Raw genomic sequence first — 22,717 nt, 5'->3', positions numbered from 1 at the left:
TCGTGGCATGAGGGACTCTAAGGTCTGACCTTAGAGTCCCTCATGGCGTGAGGCGTTATTGTATATATGTATATATATATATATATAAACATACATATATATATATATATATATATATATAAACATACATCTTTCTCCTTCTCTCCGCATTATAAATATATAGAGAAAGAGAAATAGATAGATAAATATCGATGTTTATGAATTTATACATTTAGCGGATTAATATGTTAAATTCCCATCAAGAGCAAAAGCGGAAGTTGCTTGAATTACTTGCCCTTTACTACCCAGAATCCCGTAGTCTTTCTTTTTCCGCTGATATCCACCATGGTGAGTTTGTGCTGATTCTTGCGATGAAACCTTTTACTTATAATCTAACGAATCCGTTGTTAATTTTACCAAAATGGTTTTGCTTACGCTTATTAATCACTCTTATTTGATATATCTACTGACAGGGTATCGATATTTGCCATCGATTTGAGAGGAAAGTGAAGAGAAAAGCCCCCAAAAGCAATGATATCTATCTCAGGTTACTCGTCAAGGTAAGACCACCACATGCGCCTCATTTCTTGTTATATTATGTTAAATATCTTCTTTTTCAACATTATATTATATAAATGATTAACGTATGGAAAAAAAATCCATCCAAATATGTGCATAACTTGTATAAAATTGTATTTCTTCCCACGCACGTGAAGGAAAGGAAAAATGTGAAGTGAAAGCCGCTTATTGTTATCACCTGCGGTTTCCCCCCCCCCCCCCCCCATCAGTTATCGTAATTAGTGGATATTGTAACATTCCTTGCTTAATGTTAGCTCGTTTATTGTTATGGAAGGTTTTGTTCAAATGATCACAAAAACCGGATTCTGGGTGGAATGAAATGAGATTGAAGAATTTGATTTGCTTATACTTCGATAATGGTAAACGTTGGATATTTTACGGCCACTATCGCTTGGTAAGTTCGTAGTGAGACAGGCTTAATTGCAATATTTACTTAAAACTCCCACCGTGGGGACACATGACAAATATACGACACCACGTGTTTAAGGTTTTAAGGCATCACCGTTGTGGCGAAGGTAAAGAATACGCACACCCGGTGTTTAGGGTTACGCCGGAAACTGGGTGGTGTGCGTATTCTGTACCACCGCCGCAGTTATATATATGAAAGCAACTCTATTTGGACATAAAAATAGGGGTTGGTTGTTAAACGGTGACTTGTCATCCCCTGAGCTGTCCTTCTTTCAATATATTAATGATGATGATGATTCTGACTTGTCTTCTGGTAGTCAATATCCTTCAGCTGATGGAATCTGCGCCTGAAATAAAAAAGCTTTACGGTAAATTCTACAGGGACCGGGGTTCTGCGTCGTGTACAGGCTATTGTTTTTCACAACATTTATTCACTGCTATATATAGTAATTGAGCCACGTGGGTGCTAGTTGTTAAACCTGAAGTATAAGTATTCCAACCATGGCCATCACGTTTGTAAATAACTTTTTCGTTGATATGTGTAACGAATGCTTGGAATTAGTTTACTTATGTGAAATGAAACACCTTAATGCTAATCTTAAGATGATCCACCTTAATTTAATCCTTTTGATACTAACCTGCCTATGGTACAAACTTATTTTTAAATTATCTAAATTTGAGACAAGAATGTTAATTTATGTTCCAGACACCAGATTAATGAGTTATTTTACTAAATTCTCAACTTGAATATGGTCCAAGTGTTAAAATGTTAAGATACAGTGGAAAGAATAGTATAAGGTGCATGTTTATTGGAGATGATGGGGTAGAGATTTGTCATGGTTCAAGGTAGAAGTCACTTAATGACTTATAGTAGACAAAATTCTGCACATGTAGGATGTAGAATGGTCGTCTCCTATGAGATGGGAATAATTCTTGATTCTTTTGCAGCTGCTGTGGATACTTTGCTACAATCATAATGTGGTTCTTTGAGGGTAGTTCCATACTTTATATTTTATATATATATATTTCAGTTGGTAATTTAAATGCAAGATTAGGGTGAACATTAAATAGTCCTTTAAACAGATAAGTACATTTAAGGGGACAGGTTTATATATTCACATACATACATGCACTCCTGGAAATTGTAAGAAAAAACACTGCATGATTTTTTTTGTGTGTTCATAGCTCACAAATTGGTAGAAACATTATTTTTGACTGGAAAATCATACAGCTGCCTGCAATGTGTTTGGGTTCAAAGGGTTAAAACCCATAGAAAATGTATGATGCATTGAGCTCTGTTGGCCTTAGTGCCAACACCACCTAACAAAGTGTCTTGTGTTTTTTTAATTTTTTTTTTATTTATTAGACATAAATTTGAAAACTGATTAATTTACTGCTGCATTCTAATATTCAGATATAGAAAGGTAAGCTTCAAGGATCGAGGTGTAGGAAGTTTGTGTGCTTCAAATAGTCTTTAGAAAATATAAAAAACAACTTTCAGGAACAATAGGGATTTATTGGTGCAGAAGGTTGTGAATTTTCCATGTATCGAAGAAAAGAGGTTATTTTTACAGTTCACGGTTAGCAACTGGGGATGCTGTATATGTGAATAAACATCCAAAGTTAGGGAATGGGGTAAATAAAATCCAGGCTACATGTTTCATAGCTAGTGGAACCTTGGAAGTAATAACTATCCAAGCAAATAGTAGATCGCAAGCTACACTTTGCACCAAGAATATGTTGATTACTCAGTTTACCCTGTCATTAGGAGATCTCGTTTATTGGATATGTTGGGTGGGTTCAGAGGGTAAAAACCCACGGAAAATGCACGATGTTTCTTTTAATTCAGATGGCAAAATGTCTCAGTATCTGGGGAAGCATTATACTCCTATTGAGTCCACATGGGATCTTCTATAAAGCTGCTTGATTTTAGATATGTACTATCTATTTAATCTTGCATCTGTTCGACCCTTTTGCCACTATCTTTTAAACTACAGTCTTAATTTTAACGTTATTTGGCTATTTCAAACAATGTTGATGACAGTTTTAATATTACTTTATTTCAAAGCAGGTTGTTATCAAAAGAGCTTATTTGTTAAGGGTAGTAGTATCTTATAAGGTTGGTTAATTATAAGACAACAGAATATAGTGTCTAAAGTGGTTGACTCTCTGGAAAGATTTTTTTGAGACCCAGAGCTACTGGTACAAGTACATCATCTGTGTGTTAGCATCTTTTAATTTGGAAATGTAGATTAAGTGGTTCTATAGTGTAAATTAGAGTAGGAGTGTCTCAATGAGGAGGAAAGAATTCTGATTATCTTTTGTGATGACTATTCAGGATCACCCAGCTGATGGAGACGCAACTACTATGGTTGGTTGTTAAATGCGATATTAGACTTACAGAGCATCTGCAATTCTAGTGCCCATTAAAAGACTGGGTTGGCCATAGCCTTATCTTCAACCCATTAGCATTAAAATAGGCCCTATCCAGCCAAAATATTGTACTTGTTTTGTTCAAAATGGCTGAGTTTGGCCTCTTACACCTACTCTACAATGTCATTTTAAAAGTATGCAATCATGTCATCAAAATCTCACAAATCCACGTGGACTCGCCGTCTGTAGGTGGATCTTGTCCATAAGTACACCGAAAATTGTTGCACTAAAACTGACTTAAACTCAGCGTGCCACAATACACACTGCGCTTTCTGCTGTACAGTCACCACAATTTCTGTAGAGTGACTGGCCAGACGCTCACTAGTAAAATAGTGATTTGAAAGACAATGCAGTGGCAAATATCAAAACTCTTACAGCTGTTATACAGTCTCGCATTGATTTCATACAGATTACTTGCTTATAGCTAGTGCAGTTGACAACTAAAATCACAGAAACCTTTTTTGGTGGACCTGTATTAGCTGCAACAAGTTGGATATATAAAGTAAACTCGGTGGTTATCATTACAATTGAACTATACATCATCTTGCATCCGTTTAAACCTTTTATCATCATGACATCATTATTCGGTTATCAAAGGATCTTATTCATTGATAATATTTAATAACAATTAGGGTACTATTTGAAAAGGTTGGTTAACTTGCAGACTACACAATATCCTGTCTGAGCTGGTGAGCTGGCAGAAATGTTAGCACACCGGTTGAAATGCTTAGGGGTATTCCGCCGAAGTTGACTTCGCCTTTCATCCTTTCGGGGTCGAAGAATTAAGTACTAGTGGTGTACTGGCGTCGATCAAATTGACCGCCCCCCCCCCCCCCCCTCCTCCTCCAAAATTTCTGCCCTTGTGCCTAGGGTAGGACATATTATAGTGTCTAAAGTGGTAGACTCAGGAAAGTTTTTTTTTTTTTTTTAGACCCAGTGCTGCTGGCACAAGTACATTTCCTGTGTGTTAGCTTTCAATTTGGAAATGTAGATTGACCCTTTCATTACTGTATTTATTTTGAGATGCTCTGTGTTTCTTTCAAAGAATTTAGTAAAAACAACTTAATTATTCAGCTAGTGTTAGGAACATAAATTGTGACTAAGGTTTGGTGGAAGATTTTAATTCAAAACTTTTGAAAACAAGACATTTATACTAGAGTCGGTTTCAGCCAGGTTGATAACGAAAGGGTTAAATGGTTCTAGAGTTTAAATTAGAATAGTAGTGTCTCAATGAGGAGGAAAGAATTCTGATCATTTTTTGTGATGACCTTTCAGGATCACCCAGCTGATGGAGACACAACTACTAATATCGGTGGTTGTTAAATGTGATTTTATAGACTTTCAGAGTATCTGCATTTCTAGTGCCCAATTCTACTACCTACCACTCATGAGTATTTCTCGCGTGTCTTTGCAATGCCGATTCCAGAAAAGTAGGAAGATATCTGCTATATATGGTTAAAAAACTAGACTTAAACTGAATATCTCTAACCCATTAGCATTCAAGCAGGCCATATCCAGCCAAAATAGTGTACTTTTGTTCAAATTGGCGGAGTCTGGCCTCACACACCCACTCTACAATGTCATTCTAAAAGTATGGAGAAATGTAGGGTTAATGAGTGCAAGTGCTCCGGTTGATACTGTTGTCATGTCACTTGACAGGTTTCTTTTGTTCTACTAAATAATGTGGATACAAATGTTTGTGACATTTTCCACCTTTTCTTCATTTTATACTCATATCCTTGCTGACTGGAGCTGGTTAGGTTGAAAAGATCCAACTAGTACCAGCCACTTAACAATGAGTGCTAGGTAGTAGTCCATTCCACTTTTTTTTTTTTTTTAATCATAAATTTGAAGGAAAATTAACTTTCTGTCGCATTCTGAAATATATTACCTGCAACAGGCTGGGTGTATAAAGTAAACTTAGTGGTTATCTTTACGATTGGAACTATGCATCATCTTGTATCCGTTTTAAACCTTTTATCATAATAACATTATTCAGTTGTTTCAAACTTCAATTAATATGTAATTTTGATCGCGGTTTTAATTTACACTACTTCAAAACAGGTTTTTATCATAGATCCAGAGGTGATATCTGGTAGGTTGTTATCAAGAGTTAATTAATTTGATGCCGGTATTAACTGTTGGGTACTGTCTGAAGTGGTTGGTTAACAGGCAGACAACAGAATGTGGTGTTTTATATGCTAGACTCTTTGGAGATAGTTTATTTTTTGAGACCCAGAGCTTCTAGCAGAAGTACACATCCTGGCCTTTGTTAGCAACTATGGGTTTCCAAATAAACTCCGAAATGCTGTAGATTAAATTGCTCTGGAGTGTTAATTAGTGTATGAGTGCCCCAAATGAGGAAGAAAGATTCTGACTATTTTTTGTGATGACTTTTCAGGATCATCCAACTGATGGAGGCACTTTTCCTATTGCTAAATGTGATTTTATAGACTTTCAGGCAAACCTAACTGGTTTTTGAAGGATTTTGTGTAGCTAACATGTAGAGTTCTTGTGAAGTAACTCCATATGGAATCACTAGGAGTTCCTTGTACCAAATACACTGGTGCTGTTAATTTATTTGTAAGACAGAAGACAAGATTTTGGTTCCCAAGTGATTATTGTATCATAGCTAACGTATTTGCTTCTCCTTTTATTCTTAATTTGATTATTGTACTATGGTCATTCTGAGACGAGATTGTGAAAGATTTGGTCAAACAATCCACCCCAGTACTTAATTTTTTACTTTTAAATTTGGTAAGGTGAGGACAGGTACAGAAGCTGAACTGAAGATAGCAAATTCAGCATTTTTACTAACCTCACCTCTTCTGAGGATTGACTGTAAGAACTAGCACACTACTATGCCAGTACCTGTAATTCGAATGTCCTATTCAGCCTCCAGCATTTATATTGACCATATCCGGCAAGAATATTCTCTCTTATGTCTAATTGACCTGATCCAGGATCTCGCACCTACCTTACAATGTTATTCTACATTAAACAATCACATCTTTGAAATCTATGAGATAATGCATGGTTAATTCAAAACAATGTAAATCGAAAAGCATTTTGTTTGATAGAATAATCTGAACACTGAAGGGTTATTTTTCTTCTTAGTGATGTTCCCAGGTGTGTGTTGGGAAGACTTTCTTCAGAGGACCCTATGTCTCGGTCATCGCAATACTTTTTCATTGCTGCTTTAAGCATTTGGCAGCAAACCCATACTGTACATGCTGGGTTCATTTGTTTAACCCTTTGGCATCACTCACCTATCTTATAATGTAATTTTTAGACTATAAAAAAAGTGACATCACAATCCCAAGGCTGAGATAGTACATGATTAATTGAAAGTAGTGTGAATAAACAAGCATTACACTTGACCAAGTAGGTTACAGGAGCTTTTAAGCAACTGCCTTGTTTACATTGTCTATCAATGATTCCATATCTGAATGTCCTATCTGTATTTGCTCAATGCATCAACTTTATTTACAGCTTTACCGCTTTTTGGCCCGAAGGACCAGCTCCAAGTTCAACAAGATTATCCTGAAGCGTCTCTGCATGAGCAGAAGCAACAGACCACCGGTTCCCCTATCGCGTATTGTAAGTATATTTTTCCTCGGTGTCTTATATTGTTGTGGTTGAAATAATGTTATATGCTTCATGTCTTGGGAGTTTTATATTGGAGCTTGTTTAAACTGGCCATATCTGATTCTGTCTTTGTCCGAACCAGTAGGTCCAGCCTCTCACACTCACCCTAAATCTGAAAGCTCAGAGATAGTACATGGCTACTTTAAAGCAATGTGAATGAGTAAGAATTGCATTTGACAGAGTAATCCAAATGCTAAAGGGTTACGTTCCTTAAAAACTTGACTGTTAATATGGTGAAGGCACATGGCTCAGTGGTTAGTGTCTGGCTCACAATCCTGAGGTAATGAGTTCAATACCTGGACCAGGTTGTATCCTGTGTTCTTGAGCAACACACTTTATTTTACATTGTTCCAGTTCACTCAGCTGTGGAAGTGAATTGCAACATCACTGGTGCCAAGCTGTATCAGTGTTTGCCTTTCCCTGTGTGGTAAGAAGCTTGCTTCCCAACCATGTGGTTCCAGGTTCAGTCCCACTGCATGGCACTTTGAGCAAATGTCTCAAGATACTTATACCAGAGCCTTGTGAGTGGATTTGGTAGGCAGAAACTGAAAGAGGCATAAAATAAGTTTTTGGAGATTTCTTTGACCAAAACTCTTTAAGGGTGTGCTGCAGTCAAATGACAGAAACGTAAAATATAATAAGCATTGCATGATAGAATAATCTGGATGCTAAAGGGTTAATTTGAATCCTACTCAAGTTTGTTAGTATTAATTTATTGTCTCTGAAGTTGCTTCATTTAATTGCATTTTCTTTGCGCAGGTACGACACATGAAGGGACAAGACGAGGATAAGATAGCTGTGGTTGTTTCTACAGTCACTGATGACATTCGTCTGCACTCAGTGCCCAAGTTGAAGGTAAATTTTCTCTTTGGTATTCAGTGTTTGGCTGGTTATTACCCAACCCATCTATTGTAATGTTGTACTATTTCTCCTTTCTTTTATGGATGAGGTCTCTTGTTTTCTTTGTTTCCTAACTTCAGCGTATTTACCGTAAATGTCAGTTGCTTGTATGATTGGTATTATTTCATTTGCAGCTAAACCTTGTTTCTGTTGATCAACGAAATGAAAGTACTAAAAATGCCCTGTTTCAATCTAAAATACTGCTTAATTTTATTTGTGGGTTGTTGCTTAGATTTCATTAGTTGTGACCCTTTGTATTCTTTAGTGTAGATGTTGAGCAACCAACACTAACCTGGATTCCTGGATATATATTTGGTGTTAGACCTGTTGCTCTTCCATTATTACAAGCTTAACAAAGCTATTGTTATGTGTGTGTGTGGCTTCATGATTAGGGTATTCAGTTCATAATCACATGGTCATGTGTTGAATTCCCATTCTCTGAGTGCAAGTTTTAATGCGAGGATCTTAAAAATTAGTACTACTGCTTATAGTGACCACTATGATGATAATCACTTCCGTGGTTCTGATTGTTTAGTGATTTGCATCTAGCCAATCCACTGAGTGGTCGGTTAATGTTTAACTGTTCATATACTGATGTGTCTAAGACTTATTACAAGCATCCTCTTTGAGAGTGATCTAAATTAAAAGTTCCCATGTTGATTTATGTTCCAAACACCAGTTGGTTTATTCAGTTTTCAATAAACATAGTAGTCTTGAATACAACAAATCTGTTTGGGTTTGTTTGGTGTTCTAACCGGAAAAAATTAATTCCCCTTTATTTGTTCAAGCCGGCCGTATCCGAAAGCTCTATGAAATTCCTAAAAAAAAAATAAACAAATCACGTTAATGCAAGATGAAGCCTTTCCCGCCTTTATTCAAGTATAAATATTGTGAAATTGTTTAGACCACATGGTTTTTTCAACGTTTGAAGAGAAGTGTTTATCTTGGTTGTGAAAGAAATGGCGTCAGCAAGTAGCGATTCCAACTTTGAAGGATTTACGATTGATAATATTGAAAATATAAACGAAAACAAAAGTATTCTGTCTTCGGATGAATCTGATATCGATATCTGATTATTCGTCGGACAAGGAAGATTTTAATAACGGAAATGATGAAAATGATATCGTAAACATGACAACATGGTCAAAAATCACAACACCAAACACTATTTATGATTTTACAGATAACACTGGTGCACAACATAATTTACCTCCTGATGCTTTACACAGGTAAAGTTTTTTCTGAAAATGTTGAGGAGGAAACAAACAAATATGCGCAACATTTAATTTCTGTTCGTGGAAGATACGATCCACTATGGCAGCCAACTAATACTGCGGAAATGAAAGCGTTTTATACAATTAATATTATGTTTGGTGCTAAACAGCTTCATGAACTTTTGGAGTCCCGATGTAAGGTATGGCGATCCATATATTTCGAGTATAATGTCCAAGACAAGGTATTCGAAAATATCTCAGTATTTGCATTTGACTGATTCTGCTAATGCCCCCGACAAAAGCGACCCAAACTACGATCCCCTGTACATTATACATCCTGTAATCGATTTACTTGTAAATAATTATAGAACTGTGTATCTACCTGGGAAAAATCTGTGTTGATGAGGCCATGATAGACTATAAGGGCAGAGTACATTTTCGGCAGTACATGCCTGCCAAACCTACTAAATGGAGGATCAGGGTATGAGAAGTTTGTGAATTGGAGACTTTGATGTTTACACAGGTAATAAATATAATGGGAAAAGACTGCATGGATTGGGGCATGATGTTGTATGGTCTCTTACACAACCATTTCACCATCAGCACCAACACCTCTATTTTGACCGTTTTTTTTCTTCAGTGGCTTTGGCAGAAAATCTTGCTCGTGTAAGTATTTACATGTGCAGTACTGTTATGGGAAACCATACAGGTTTATCTCCCATGAAATAAAGTTTTTAAAAAAAGGAGACATTTTACAAATGTAAAAAGAAAATTTATTGGTTACTGCTTTTAAAGATAAGACAGATTTTATTTCTGTCTTCTAATGAATATATGGGTGGGGTTGATAAATCCAACCAATATCGGGCATATTACTCAGTTGGTCGACCTGGAAAGAAATGGTGGCGGTACATTTTGTGGTTTTTAGTTAATTTTACTTTGGTAAATTCATATTGTATATGTAAAAAGCCACAAAGTACCTCCACCACCAAAAGACTGAAATTTCGGGTTGACATCGCATCTTAGTTATGTGAGGGCTTTTCTTCTAGAAAGCACAGAACTGGGAGAAAAGCAAAATTAACTGAGGTGGTGTCAACAGAGAAAATATTGACTTCCATCAAGTCGAAAAAATAAATGGAAGAAAGAAAAGTTTGTAGACTGTTCGCTGCGAAAGGATATCAGGTTGAGACTTCATATATTTGTTAGTTTTGCAAAGTGCCCTTGTGTAAAAGGTGCTTTGGACAGTTTCATGGCATAAGTGTATAATTTTTTATATTCCTTTTCATTTTATTATATAATATGTGAAGTGAGAACTACATATTAATTTTCAGTATGTTACACACCTGTATTCACCTTTGTCTCATCTGTTAATGAGATTTTTTTTATTAGATGCATTCTGTTACGTAAATGAATTTGTTAAATTGTATAAGAGTGCATAGCCAATGCTATATTGACTAGTAAAAGAGTTTTGTACTTTATTTTCAATGATAACGTTTGAATGAAATATAGAAAAGAGTAAAATCTATCGATTACACCTGTATTTTAATTAATTCAAATTAATGTACCTCATCTTGAAAAATGTAAAATTGTTGGCAGTTGACACCTGGGATAGTTTTGGCAGCAAACCAAACAGGTATATTGTATTAAGAATCTGAATTTTAGTGTTTATTTATAATGTTATTGTTTTTACATCTGTTAATTAAATTTACCTGCCCATAAAAGTCAAATTTAGTCAGAAAGATCAGCTAAAATTACGTAATAAGTACCCATTTACAAAGTTTCAAAGCTGTGTGTAGAAAATTAACAAAGTTACAAGCAAATACTATGGACACTCCACTTGAACCTGAATAAATCAAAATTAATGTGAACAGATAAGCATTACATTTGACAGATTAATCTGAACACTAAAGGGTTAAACTAGCCAGATCCAGCCTCTCACACCTGTCCTACAATGTCTTAAAAATAAGCAGTCACCATTATGAAAGTCTCAAAGCTACAAGATAATCTCTGATTAATTCAAAACAATGCAAATAAATAGGGATAACAGGACAGAATAATCTGAATGCTAAAGGGTTGATATCCACTTTTTCATGCTTGTAAGGGTTGGGTGGCACATGCACACCCTCTTTGCTCAGTTTCTGTCTACCAAGCTCACTCAGGAGGCTTTGCTTCGCTCTGGGCCATAGTCAAGATGGTGCATCAGTGGACTGAACCCAAGACCACACGGTTGGTAGACAAACTACTTCAACCCCACTGCCATGCTTGCTTCACTTTAAAACCTTGTTCTGATACATATATAAAGGGGTCATGGGTAAAAACCGCCTTCAATAATGAATGACCATGGGATTGCACTTCGAATGTTATTTTCCGAGGCAAATGTCTGGGCATGGTTGTTTATGGAAGACCAGCCTTTTCTCTCCGTGACAGTGGTGTTATCCAAGGGAGAAGCAAAGTTCGGTAAAGCTTGGCACCAGTGATGTTGCAACTCGTTTCTGCAGCTGAGTGAACTGGAGCAATGTGAAATAAAAGGACTTGCTCAAGAACATAATGCACAGTCCAGTCTGGGAATTGAACTCACTATCTCCTGATTGTGAGCCCAGTGCTCTGTCCACCGAGCCATGCATATATATACATGTGTGTGTACATATATATATATATTTATATATATATATATATATATATATATACACACACACACACACACACACACACACATCAGATATAAACTGACCACTATGATGAAAACCTCTTCCACGACTGATTGTTTGTGATCGTATCTAGCCAATCCACTGAGTGGTCACGTTTATATGCATAAGAGTTATTTTTTATTTCTAGGAAGATTGTACATCTTTATTTTGATATAGTGCAGAGATGGTCATTATATTTGTTCAGTTTTGCTATTAGTCATTAAATTATATTTGAGATTTCCCCTGCCTCTTTTGTTAGATTTTGCATCTTCTTTTTTTCATGCTGGCATGGATTATATGAATTTTGTTGGGGCGGATTTTTGACTGCCAAAAGAATTGGTGAGACTTAGCTACAGCAGTTACCAACAGTACTAGGTTTGCTGTTTCACAGTAATTTACTCAAAGGAATTTTTAGTCCCTTATTTCTATTGTTTTTGGCGGGTGTTTTGATATTTAGGACATGACGTTCTTCTACAAATGCTACAAACATTACATAGTACAAGGGCCAAATGTTATTTATTCACTTGTGCATTATGTGATCAATCTAAATGGAATCTAGCCACCATCTGTATGACTTTGGTTTACAGTAATGAGTATAATATTAATTCCTTGACCACCTGCAAGATTTAAGCCATTCTCACCTTAGCCCCTTTGCCAGAGTTGTTACTCGTTCCCCTTTATTCACTTCAACTAACTGATCTGACTGACCACTATGATGAAAACTCCTTCCGTGGCTCTGATTGTTTGTGATTGCTTCTAGCCAATCCACTGAGTGGTTAAAAAGTTGAATGAATTTTTTAAGGCAGATTTTTTGATGGCCTGGTGGCTTTATCTAGGAGCACAGGGTTATTTGTACCAGGGCCAAGTAACTGCCAACAGTTTTTATAATTGAATCTTCCGTCCAAATTATAATATGCCATTTTTTGTTTGCTCAAAGGAACGGCTGGCTTGGGGAGCAGTTTTGTCAATGAGGTAATTTAGGTATCTTGATGTACTCAAATTACTGGCAGAGAAGATAGTCAATACTCTTTATGTGCAATGTATGGATATGTCAGAAATTATCTAAGGCATCTTTGATATTTATATACTGCAGATCTAATAGATATATTCAAAAGGAATTTTCAATCCCTTGTTCCAAGTATTTTTCGACAGGATCTTGACAAATTTTTCTTTCTACAAACTACATAATCATGTTGAAAAAGGTACTTCAATTCAACCGGGATATTGTAACAAGAGGGGTCAATTATACTCATTTGTGCATTATATGCTCCTCAATCTAAATGCAATTTATCCGTGTGACTTTGGTTTACAGTAATGAGTATAATATTAATTCCTTGACCATCTGCAAGATTTAAGCCATTCTCACCTTAGCCCCTTTGCCAGAGTTGTTACTCACTCCCCCTTTATTCACTTCAACTAACTGATCTGACTGACCACTATGATGAAAACTCCTTCCGTGGCTCTGATTGCTTGTGATTGTTTCTAGCCAATCCACTGAGTGGTTAAGTTTATGTACACAAGGTATGAAAATATTTTATACCTGTTTAGTTATTGTTAGTCAGTAAAATGTATCTGGGATTTCTATCTCTTTTGTAATGTTTGTTAAGTCTAATGTGTTAATATGAATTTTTTGACAGCCTGATGGCTTTATCCAAGACATAGTATATCTAGGAGCACAGGGTTATTTGTATGAAGTCAAGTAACTGCCAAGGGTTTTTATAATTGAACATTCCATCGGTCTATGTTATGATGTGCTATTTTTTGTTTAATCCCTTGTTCCAATTATTTTTGCACGGGATCTTCACAAACTTTTCTACTTTCTACCAACTTTTCATAACCATGCTGAAAAAGGTACTTTAATTCAACCGGGATATTGTAACAAAGGGGTCAGATATACTCATTTGTGCATTATATGCTCCTTGATCTAAATGCAATTTATCCGTGTGACTTTGGTTTACAGTAATGAGTATAATATTAATTCCTTGACCACCTGCAAGATTTAAGCCATTCTCACTTCTAGCCAATCCACTGAGTGGTTAAAAAGTTGAATGAATTTTTTAAGGCAGATTTTTTGATGGCCTGGTGGCTTTATCTAGGAGTACACGGTTATTTGTACCAGGGCCAAGTAACTGCCAACAGTTTTTATAATTGAATCTTCCATCAGTCCAAGTTATAATATGCCATTTTTTGTTTGCTCAAAGGAAAGGCTGGCTTGGGGAGCAGTTTTGTCAATGAGGTAATTTAGGTATCTTGATGTACTCAAATTACTGGCAGAGAAGATAGTCAATACTCTTTATGTGCAATGTATGGTCAAGTGTGTTTGCATTGGTCTTAATTTTTAGAGCAAGGAAATTCCTTTAAGTTATTTGTGCATCAGTATGGTGCAGAAATGGTTATTACATTGAGGTAATACAATATATTTAGGGCTTCTCTGGTATTTGAAGCCTGTTTATAAAAAGCAGAAGTCATAAATTTTATAATGTTGTGTATGTTCGTTAAGTTTACCGCTTCAGGTTTCATTTAATTTTGGCAACTGTTATACTTTTTATTACATTGTTTAATAGCTTCAAGATTTTGATGCTGTGATTGTTTATTTTTTTAGAATGACATTATTGGGTCAGTATGAGGCTAAATCCAGTTGGTTTGATAAAACAGGTAGAATATTTGGTCCAGGTGTAGCCAGTTTAAATATTCGGGGTTCAGCTGGGTTAGTGAATGGTTAGCTTGTATGTGATAGCTGCACCAGCTGGACTATCACAACCCTTCAAGCTTTCTGTCAAACACCTTTTGAATTTGTAGGCTTTTTAGGCGACTGGTTTCAAACCTTTTTAGCAGGAGCAACCTCGTGTTTATAAAAATCCTGCAGTTTTTATATATGACTTCTTTTTTAATGGTGGTTTGTGACTTGTGTGGTATTTAGCTGCCACTTTCTCATTTGCAGCTGTTCAAATAAAGTTCTATGGTAATATTATCTTGTACTGAGAGCCTGCTTTGTCTTTCCAGATCTGTGCTCTGAGGATGACAGACCAAGCTCGCGCTAGAGTTCTTAAGAGTGAAGGTGAGATTTTGACCTTTGACCAGTTGGCAATGATAGCACCCAAGGGCAGACATACCTCCCTGCTACAGGGTAAGTATTTTAATATTTAGTTCTGTTCTTGTGGTGACCTAATAATAATAATAATGCAAGCGTTAGAATTGGCTCGTTACTGTTTCGACTTATTTCTTTTTGCAGGATGTCGTAAAGGCCGCAAGGTTTATCGCCATTTCGGTCCGGCACCTGGTGTTCCCCACAGTCACACTAAGTAAGTATCTTCCTGTTTTGTTTTCTTTTTACCCTGCTACCCTCTGGTGTTAGCTACCTCTTTCTGAGGTCTCCACTGAGTAATTAACATAATTTTAACTCTTGGCTGTGGCTCAAGTACAACTTAGGGACAATATGTATTAGATTAGGTAAATCTATTTCTATTATTGGAACTAAAATAAGATGCACCCGTTCCTTTGTTTTAATGCCTACCATTCCATCCTTGCACGGTCTGGCTGGAATTTGAGGCAGCTTTTCTATGGTAGGATGCTCATCCTGATGCTAACTTCCAGTTTCTCAGTAAATAGTTTCTCCATCCTCACTGGACATTTTTCCATGAAAGACTGCAACATCACTTTTATGCCAGTGACACCCAACCCATTTACAACTATGCTACAGTCATATGCATGTGTATATGTGTGGATATATGTACATATGCAACAGGCTTCTCTTTGTTTCTGTCCACTCCTGATGCTTAGGTTTGCTCAGGCTACCAAATGTCAGACTGTTCACCATTTTTAAAAAATTAATTTCTCTTAGCATCAGTTTGCCTCCCAATTTCTTTGTGTGATTATGATCCAAGCACAATATTTTTGTTGTTTTGGATGGCTTTGTAAAGGAAGCTGTGCTATTGGTGATGACATAGAGCTGCGAAGGTTATCTGAATTGATTTGTCTCAATCACCAGTTTCATTCGTTTATACCATTCCATCTGAGATTGTTCCTAGTTCTTTGTTACAAACTTTTTGTTCTAACGTGATCTTAATTTACACCAAATAATTATTTTCAAAGTTTAGGTGCCTACCTACACAGCAGCCATACCTGTATGTTAGGTTGATTTTGATTAAAATATAATAATGGTGATTTAATTATGTTGTTTTTATCCTTGCAGCTTTGTTTTAATCCCTTTCATCAATCTTTTTCTTTCAGGCCATATGTACGTTCTAAAGGCCGAAAATTTGAACGGGCTCGGGGTCGCAGGAAGAGCACAGGTTTCAAGAACTAATTCTGTATTGGTTTGTTTCCAAAGTAAAATAACTCTAAAGTATCCGGTTGCTTTTGTTTTTTATTCCCTTTTGAGGAGGGTCCACCAAAGGACAACAATAAATGCCTTGAGGGAACTTGCACACACTTGTCTTTGTGGTCTCTATAAAATGCTTTTTTTGTTTTTTGTTTCCAGATGGCAAAATGTTAATTATCAGAGCATTGCATAGAATGTTTAATATTTCTTCAGCATCCCTATGCTCTCTCTTGAGTTCAAATTACGTGTGTATGTTAGTGAAGGACATTATTCATTGGTGCTGTCTGTGGCAAATGAGATAGAATCAACTTTGATTCTTAGCTCACTTAAATATCCAGAACACTTTATACTAAGCTGTCTCTAAGGGTAATACAAACATCCTCTTTGAGAGTGATCTGAATTAATAGCTCTATGTTGATTTATGTTCTAAACACCAATTGATTTATACAATTTTCATTAACATAGTAAATTAATTGAAATGAGCTGTATATTTCAATTGAAATATAGCAATGAAGGGCTCAATACGGTTACAGACCTATTACAAAATGTGTTTGGGTTTTGTCTAATATATTCTTGATTTGAAGCTGATTTGGCTGTTGTTTCTATTGAGTTGTCAGGATGTAATTCCAAAATTAGCTAAGAATGGTGCTTAATACTCTCTCAAGACAACCTTACTGCAGCAGCTGAACAATATGGCCTCTGTGAGACTGAAACGTGTAGTGCCTTGATGTTCTGTGGAGTACAAACACATCTTGGTGGTCCTGTCAGTTTCTATGACAGACTTTTGGCAATATGCCATGCTTGAGAAGACTCATCAGGCCAAGGAAGATCAGTCATGGAAGATGCTGGTGTCATGTAAAGGCAACCATTTGTGGAGTGGTTGGTGTTAAGGACATCCAGCCGTCGAAACCATGCCAAATCAGATTGGAGTCAAGTGCAGCCCTGGTCAAGCCAGCAGATGTTAAATGATGATTCAAACTAGCCATATCTGGCCTGAATATTTAACCTGTTTTATGTTGAAACTCTTAACCATTTTTTACCTTTAGTTCTTATTTAACTTAGATGGATCCTCGCAACTAAATGATGTTTAAAAAAAATGTTTTTGTAATTATTTATTAAGTTGTATTTAGAAATTGCTAAAATATTTTGTTTGTGGAAGTAAATCCAATTTATTGTACATAAATTTTAATAACAAACCTCTACATGATCCCTGGTTGAGAACCACTGATTTAGATTGCTATTTCGTATTAACCCTTTCGTTACCAAACCGCCCGTAATCACCTATTCATATTTAAATGAGAATATCTGAGCAAATCTCGTTAGTACATTCGTGAAAACACGTGATTATTTGTGTAAACAGTTCAGCTATAGTTTTGTACAACGATCAACATGTTTTTTGGGAGATTTTTTTCCAAATTTATTCCTGTTGTGTTTTCAAAATTTGTAATCCTGACAAAAAAATGGATACGAATTTTATTCTGTCAAGCAGCGAGTCAGAATTCGAAGGATTTTCCGTTGAAGACCTTGATAAATCTAACTCTGTAACCGAAAAAAAAAAAAAAAAAAAAAAAAAAGCACGTGGTATTTGATAATGAATCTGAGGTTTCATTTTCCGAAAATGAAAGCAGTGAATCCGAGAGCTCCGATAATAGCAATAAAGAGAATGAATTAGTACCTGAATGGAGTGAAAATTCAAAAACTCCTTCTTTCAGTGATTCTTCTGAAGAAACTGGACGAAGTCACAGTCTTACCCAGGAGAGTAAAGCTCTAGACTATTTCTTTTTGCTTTTTTCGATGTGCCTATTTGAATTGATTACGGCGGAAACAAACCGTTACACTAAATGTAAACAAAGCGTAAAAAAGGATAGTTTGAGGTTTCCCCATAAACTTGAATGAAATTAAAGCATATTTTGCCATAAATATTATTATGGGCATTAGAAAGTTACCTAGAATAACAAATTACTGGAGTAGTGATGAACCCTTTGGCGACGAATATGTCTCAAGTATAATGACGAGGATACGGTTTTTAAAATTGACTCAATATCTTCATGTAAGAGACACGAGCAGTACACCAGTACGTGGAAAACCAGACTTTGATCCCTTATTTAAAATAAGACCCCTCATTGACTGTGTTCAAAGCCCATATAAAACAGTTTATAGATAAGGATATGGTTGGCTATAAAGGCTGAGTGCGTTTTCACTGAGTGGTTGGCGTTAGGAAGGGCATCCAGCTGTAGAAACTGTGCCAAATTAGACTGGAGCCTGGTGTTGCCATCCGGTTTCACCAGTCCTCAGTCAAATCGTCCAATCCATGCTAGCATGGAAAGCGGACGTTAAACGATGATGCCAGGAAAGCGCATAAAATGGGGGATCAAAGACTGGGTACTGCTCTGAATTTTAATTTTATACTGGCAAAAGAGACAGTAATAAATCCAGTAATGTGCACAACTCTTCTATAATACTATTTTGTTGTATACCCAATTGAATATTATCTAATAACCCATTTTCTATAGCGATGTTTGAACAAAAATTTAAATAATTTTATATTTTGTTGAATTTACCTGTAATTAAAGTCACTTTGTGACAAAAATTTTGATATGGAATTGGTTGAGAACCTTTCGTTAATTTATCTTCCAAAAATCACATTAATATGTTAAATAAAAAAGTTAGAGTTGTTTAATGAAACCAGCCTAAATTTATTGAAACACATAAGGGGTGTAATTCGGTTAGAAATATGGTAACGAAAGGGTTAAATACATATAATGGTAGTGTTGCCAATACTGATAGAACAATCTTGTAGAATAGCAGGTGTGATCTGCTGAACTCTTATTCTCAGTGTGTCTTGCCTCTAGTTTAGCTGATAGCCATTCTGCACATCTTGATGCCTTGTCGCGCAACAGTTAATTCCGTCTTGGATCATCCAGTTTACTTTTGTATTCTTGTAGTTGTCCCCCCGTGTGGAAGTAGTATGTAGCATGCTTTTTTATTTTTCACAACCACTGCAGTGGTTCACGAGATGGTTGTAATCTGTACACAGTTAGATAGGAACTAAAAAAAAAAGAAATATTAACTCATTGTACATGTACATACTGAATTTGTAAAACCAAAGGGAAATAAATCAAATAAGGTGGTTTTCATGCCTCATCTGACACCACTGTTATGCAGCATTGCTGTAATTTTCTTGTTTTAGACTCACTGCCATTATTCTTGAAATGGTGTTGCAATAGCTTGTGTATCTGGTAATAGAGACAGAGAGAAAGATAACCAGCTTGCCTTTTAATAATCAGTAATCCAATGTGTTAATGTCTGAAAATACAGGGGCAACAAAACATTGCAGCATTTCAACATATCGATCCATGGCAACAGTCTGATCCCCTCTATTGGACACATGTACCAACTAAGCTAGTTGGTGCATTATTTTCCTTGTTCCATCTTTGGGTGGGGTAGTTGGTTGTAATTATATATTTGGTAAGCAGTCTTGATAATGTAAATTTTACTAAATTATTTTCAAAATTAATTGCAAAAAAAAAAAATATTATATTGTTGTCCTAATCTTGATTGTTTCGTCCATGTACACTCCACCCTTCTTCAGGTGTCTTGTTGTATCAGAATTCCAAACCTAACCCTTTATTTGATCTACAGATGTAGACTGTTCTCATTCCACTCTGCATTTTGTGACATTTTTCCCCTTTGGTTGAATTATGTGAATTAGCAGAACCCCGTGAGTAATTCACAGAATTAATTGTAAACTTCGGTTATTTCTGAAAATTTTATCAAACCCTGGAAGCGTAGCCTCGTGCACGATTTTATAGAATTAATACACCTTCTCCTTTCTTATCTCTGCTTTTTCCCTTAATTAATCATGTGAAAGCATTACAGGTGGGCTAAGTAACAGGAACAGGCAGAATTATGAGACTACCATAGTGCCTAGCCTGGATTTGAACTTAAAACTTTCAGGCGACTGCTTTTTGTTGAAACTAGCCAAATCTGGCCTCACCCCAATCCTACAATGTCATTCAAAAACATTAAGTTAGCTAACCAAAGTCTCATGCTTCTTTATTCACATCATGCATCAAACTTGAAGCTATAACTTTTGTCAAAGTTATTTGTCTGGTAGAGTGGGTTGGATAGTTTAAAAAAAAAAGATAACAAAACAAGATTATTTATTTGTACAAATTCTTTTATTCAATATCAGTTATGCTGTCAGAGACATATCCATAGGTCAAGTGGACCAAGTAAGAAAAACCAGGGGAGGGGGGCTATGAACTTAAATTACAGAGATCGTCAGGAGTTTGCCAGTAGGAAAAAAAAAAGTTCCTTGTAGTGGAGTGGGGGTCGTCTGGGACCACTTTGGAGAACAGAAACAAAGAATTGGGGGAGTTAGTTTGACATGATTTTTCGTAGTAGTGGTAAGAGTAGAGATTGGGAGTGGGTGAAGTTGTATAGGAAGACAAGGGTATTATTTTGAAGAAGAAGCACATTTGAAGAGCATTTAAAGTGAATGTGAAGCACGAAAGCTTTACATCTCAGGCAGCGATGGAACACACCAAAAAATGGAAATGAATTTGGGTTTTGTGTGTACATACATATATATAAAGGGGAGCCCCCCAAAAAAGTCACAGAGGGTCTAAACCTTTGAGGTTTTAGTAAATTTGTTTTAATTACATTTTTTCTTATGTGTAATTCACAAACTGTGGCTCTTCTCGTATATACTGTATGAGATGCTAAGTTATCATGAATTATTAACACCTTTGTGACTTGGGGTCACCCTGTACATATATGTGGGGTGGGTTAATGACAGTTGCTGGCACCACCCCCGTTTATCTTCATTCATTTCTTAAGGCTGTCAGTGTGGCTGGTCTGTTTTATTTGTGCTTTTTTTTGCTTTTAATTTTTTTACAGCTAATTTATAAAGCCAATAGATTAAGCTAACCATTGCATAATTATATTGATCACTTTTGATCTGCTTATAGAGAAGCAGAAATAAATAGCAAAGCTGGCAGATGCGAAACATTATGTAAAGGATAGGAAGGTGACGGCAACACCACTCAAGAACTGATACACTGAGATTTATGCAGATTGAGTTACGTAATGATAGCATGGCTTGGTTGGTTGTAGAAAAGCTTTTGTTTTTTTCTCAAAGAAATTGTTAGAAGCAAGAACTGCATTTTACTTAAATTGCACTAATAGGAATTACCCAGGTGCTTACTGCATCAGCTTCCTATACCCAGGATCAATTGAAATTGTCAGGGTGTCACCAGATCTCTATCCCACGTTCTCCACAGGTTGTTCTTCAAAATAACATTTTCCCAATACGTTGAAAAATTATCGAAAGTAAAAATGGTATGTGAGTATTACATGCAGCATGAAATCACTCTACATAGGATTATTTCGTATTGGAAAAAAACTTTGCCGTATTACATTCTGTGTATGCACCAACATGCCCCAATTATGATGACTTCACATTGACTGACACACAAAACTATAAATTATAGATAGAAGGAAGGGTGTATATATATATATATATATACATATAATCAATTGAATAGACCTTCCAATACATAACTGGTATTTCTCAAAATAATGTGACATACACAAACATCTACTGAGATACAGACAGAGCAGGCATTGTATGACAAGAGAATTATTTGTATCAATTAAACAAAGTACCCCTGAAGTTGAAGATACTTGTGCCCTATTTAGTTAGTCCACCATATATACAGGTTATGCTACATACAATGTCTAGGTATGTATAATTATATTTTTATTCCAGGGGTGACTGGTTCCAAAGGAGGCATGTCCAGCCACATAGAATAAAGATCTCAAAGATTAATCTGAGAGACGGTGAAATTTTTAATCCATAATTGTTATTCCAACAAAATACATTTTGTCAGACTACTAACAATTATGGATTTAATATTTGAATTACATTTATATACACAGGCACATATGACCGAGATAACAGGATGTTGGTCTACCAGCTGAATGGTTTGGTACATTAGATGCGAATAATGCTACCAATAGTCTCTGTGACAAAGCTACTGAGCTGCATCAAGTTACCCAGCTCTCTAAATAGGTACGGTTTGTTTCTAAGAAATAGAAGACTTTTGTTAATGCCGAGATCGAGCGTTCCAAGAGAGTTGTGACTAGAAAAGCTAACAGGCACATTGTCGCAGAAATTAAATATCCTGTTCATACTTCATCTACACTTACACATATGCACAATATTCTTTAAAATGCCATCATAGGACTGGACCGCCTGGCCAGATCAAAACAGTAAGAATGGCCACAATAGTCAATCTTAATAAAAAATATACTTACTCTATTACAAGTATTGAGTTTTTATCACTTCGTTTGTAACAAATACTTTACGATAGAAAGTCTTACATTGAATTTTAAGAAGTTTCAACCTCACGAAAACAATTGCTGGGGTGGTTTGGTGTGGACGTTATCATACAAGGTTTCGTTGCCACCCCATATAAAGCGCTACTGTTATTTCAGTATGCTCTTAAAAATTAAACCCTGCAAATTAAACTGTTGCATTACATGAT

At 36.0% G+C, this 22,717-nt stretch overlaps 1 protein-coding gene across 1 annotated transcript; it reads left to right on the top strand.

Moving 5' to 3' along the window:
• Window positions 1–188: 188 nt before the first annotated feature.
• LOC106876856 (large ribosomal subunit protein eL18) lies at window positions 189–16,272 on the top strand. The gene is made up of 7 exons (XM_014925586.3): window positions 189–327; window positions 453–539; window positions 6,892–6,999; window positions 7,807–7,902; window positions 14,849–14,972; window positions 15,078–15,147; window positions 16,076–16,272. Exons 1-7 carry the CDS (start codon window positions 325–327, stop codon window positions 16,149–16,151), a joined length of 564 nt encoding a protein of 187 aa, XP_014781072.1. The 5' UTR covers window positions 189–324; the 3' UTR covers window positions 16,152–16,272.
• The last annotated feature ends 6,445 nt before the right edge of the window (window positions 16,273–22,717 follow it).

The sequence above is a fragment of the Octopus bimaculoides genome, chromosome 5 (genome assembly GCF_046866305.1).
Source record: "Octopus bimaculoides isolate indiv1 chromosome 5, ASM4686630v1, whole genome shotgun sequence".
In the NCBI taxonomy this organism is placed as follows: domain Eukaryota; kingdom Metazoa; phylum Mollusca; class Cephalopoda; order Octopoda; family Octopodidae; genus Octopus; species Octopus bimaculoides.
Note: the sequence above shows the minus strand (reverse complement) of the source record. Positions and strands in the feature narration are given on the sequence as shown.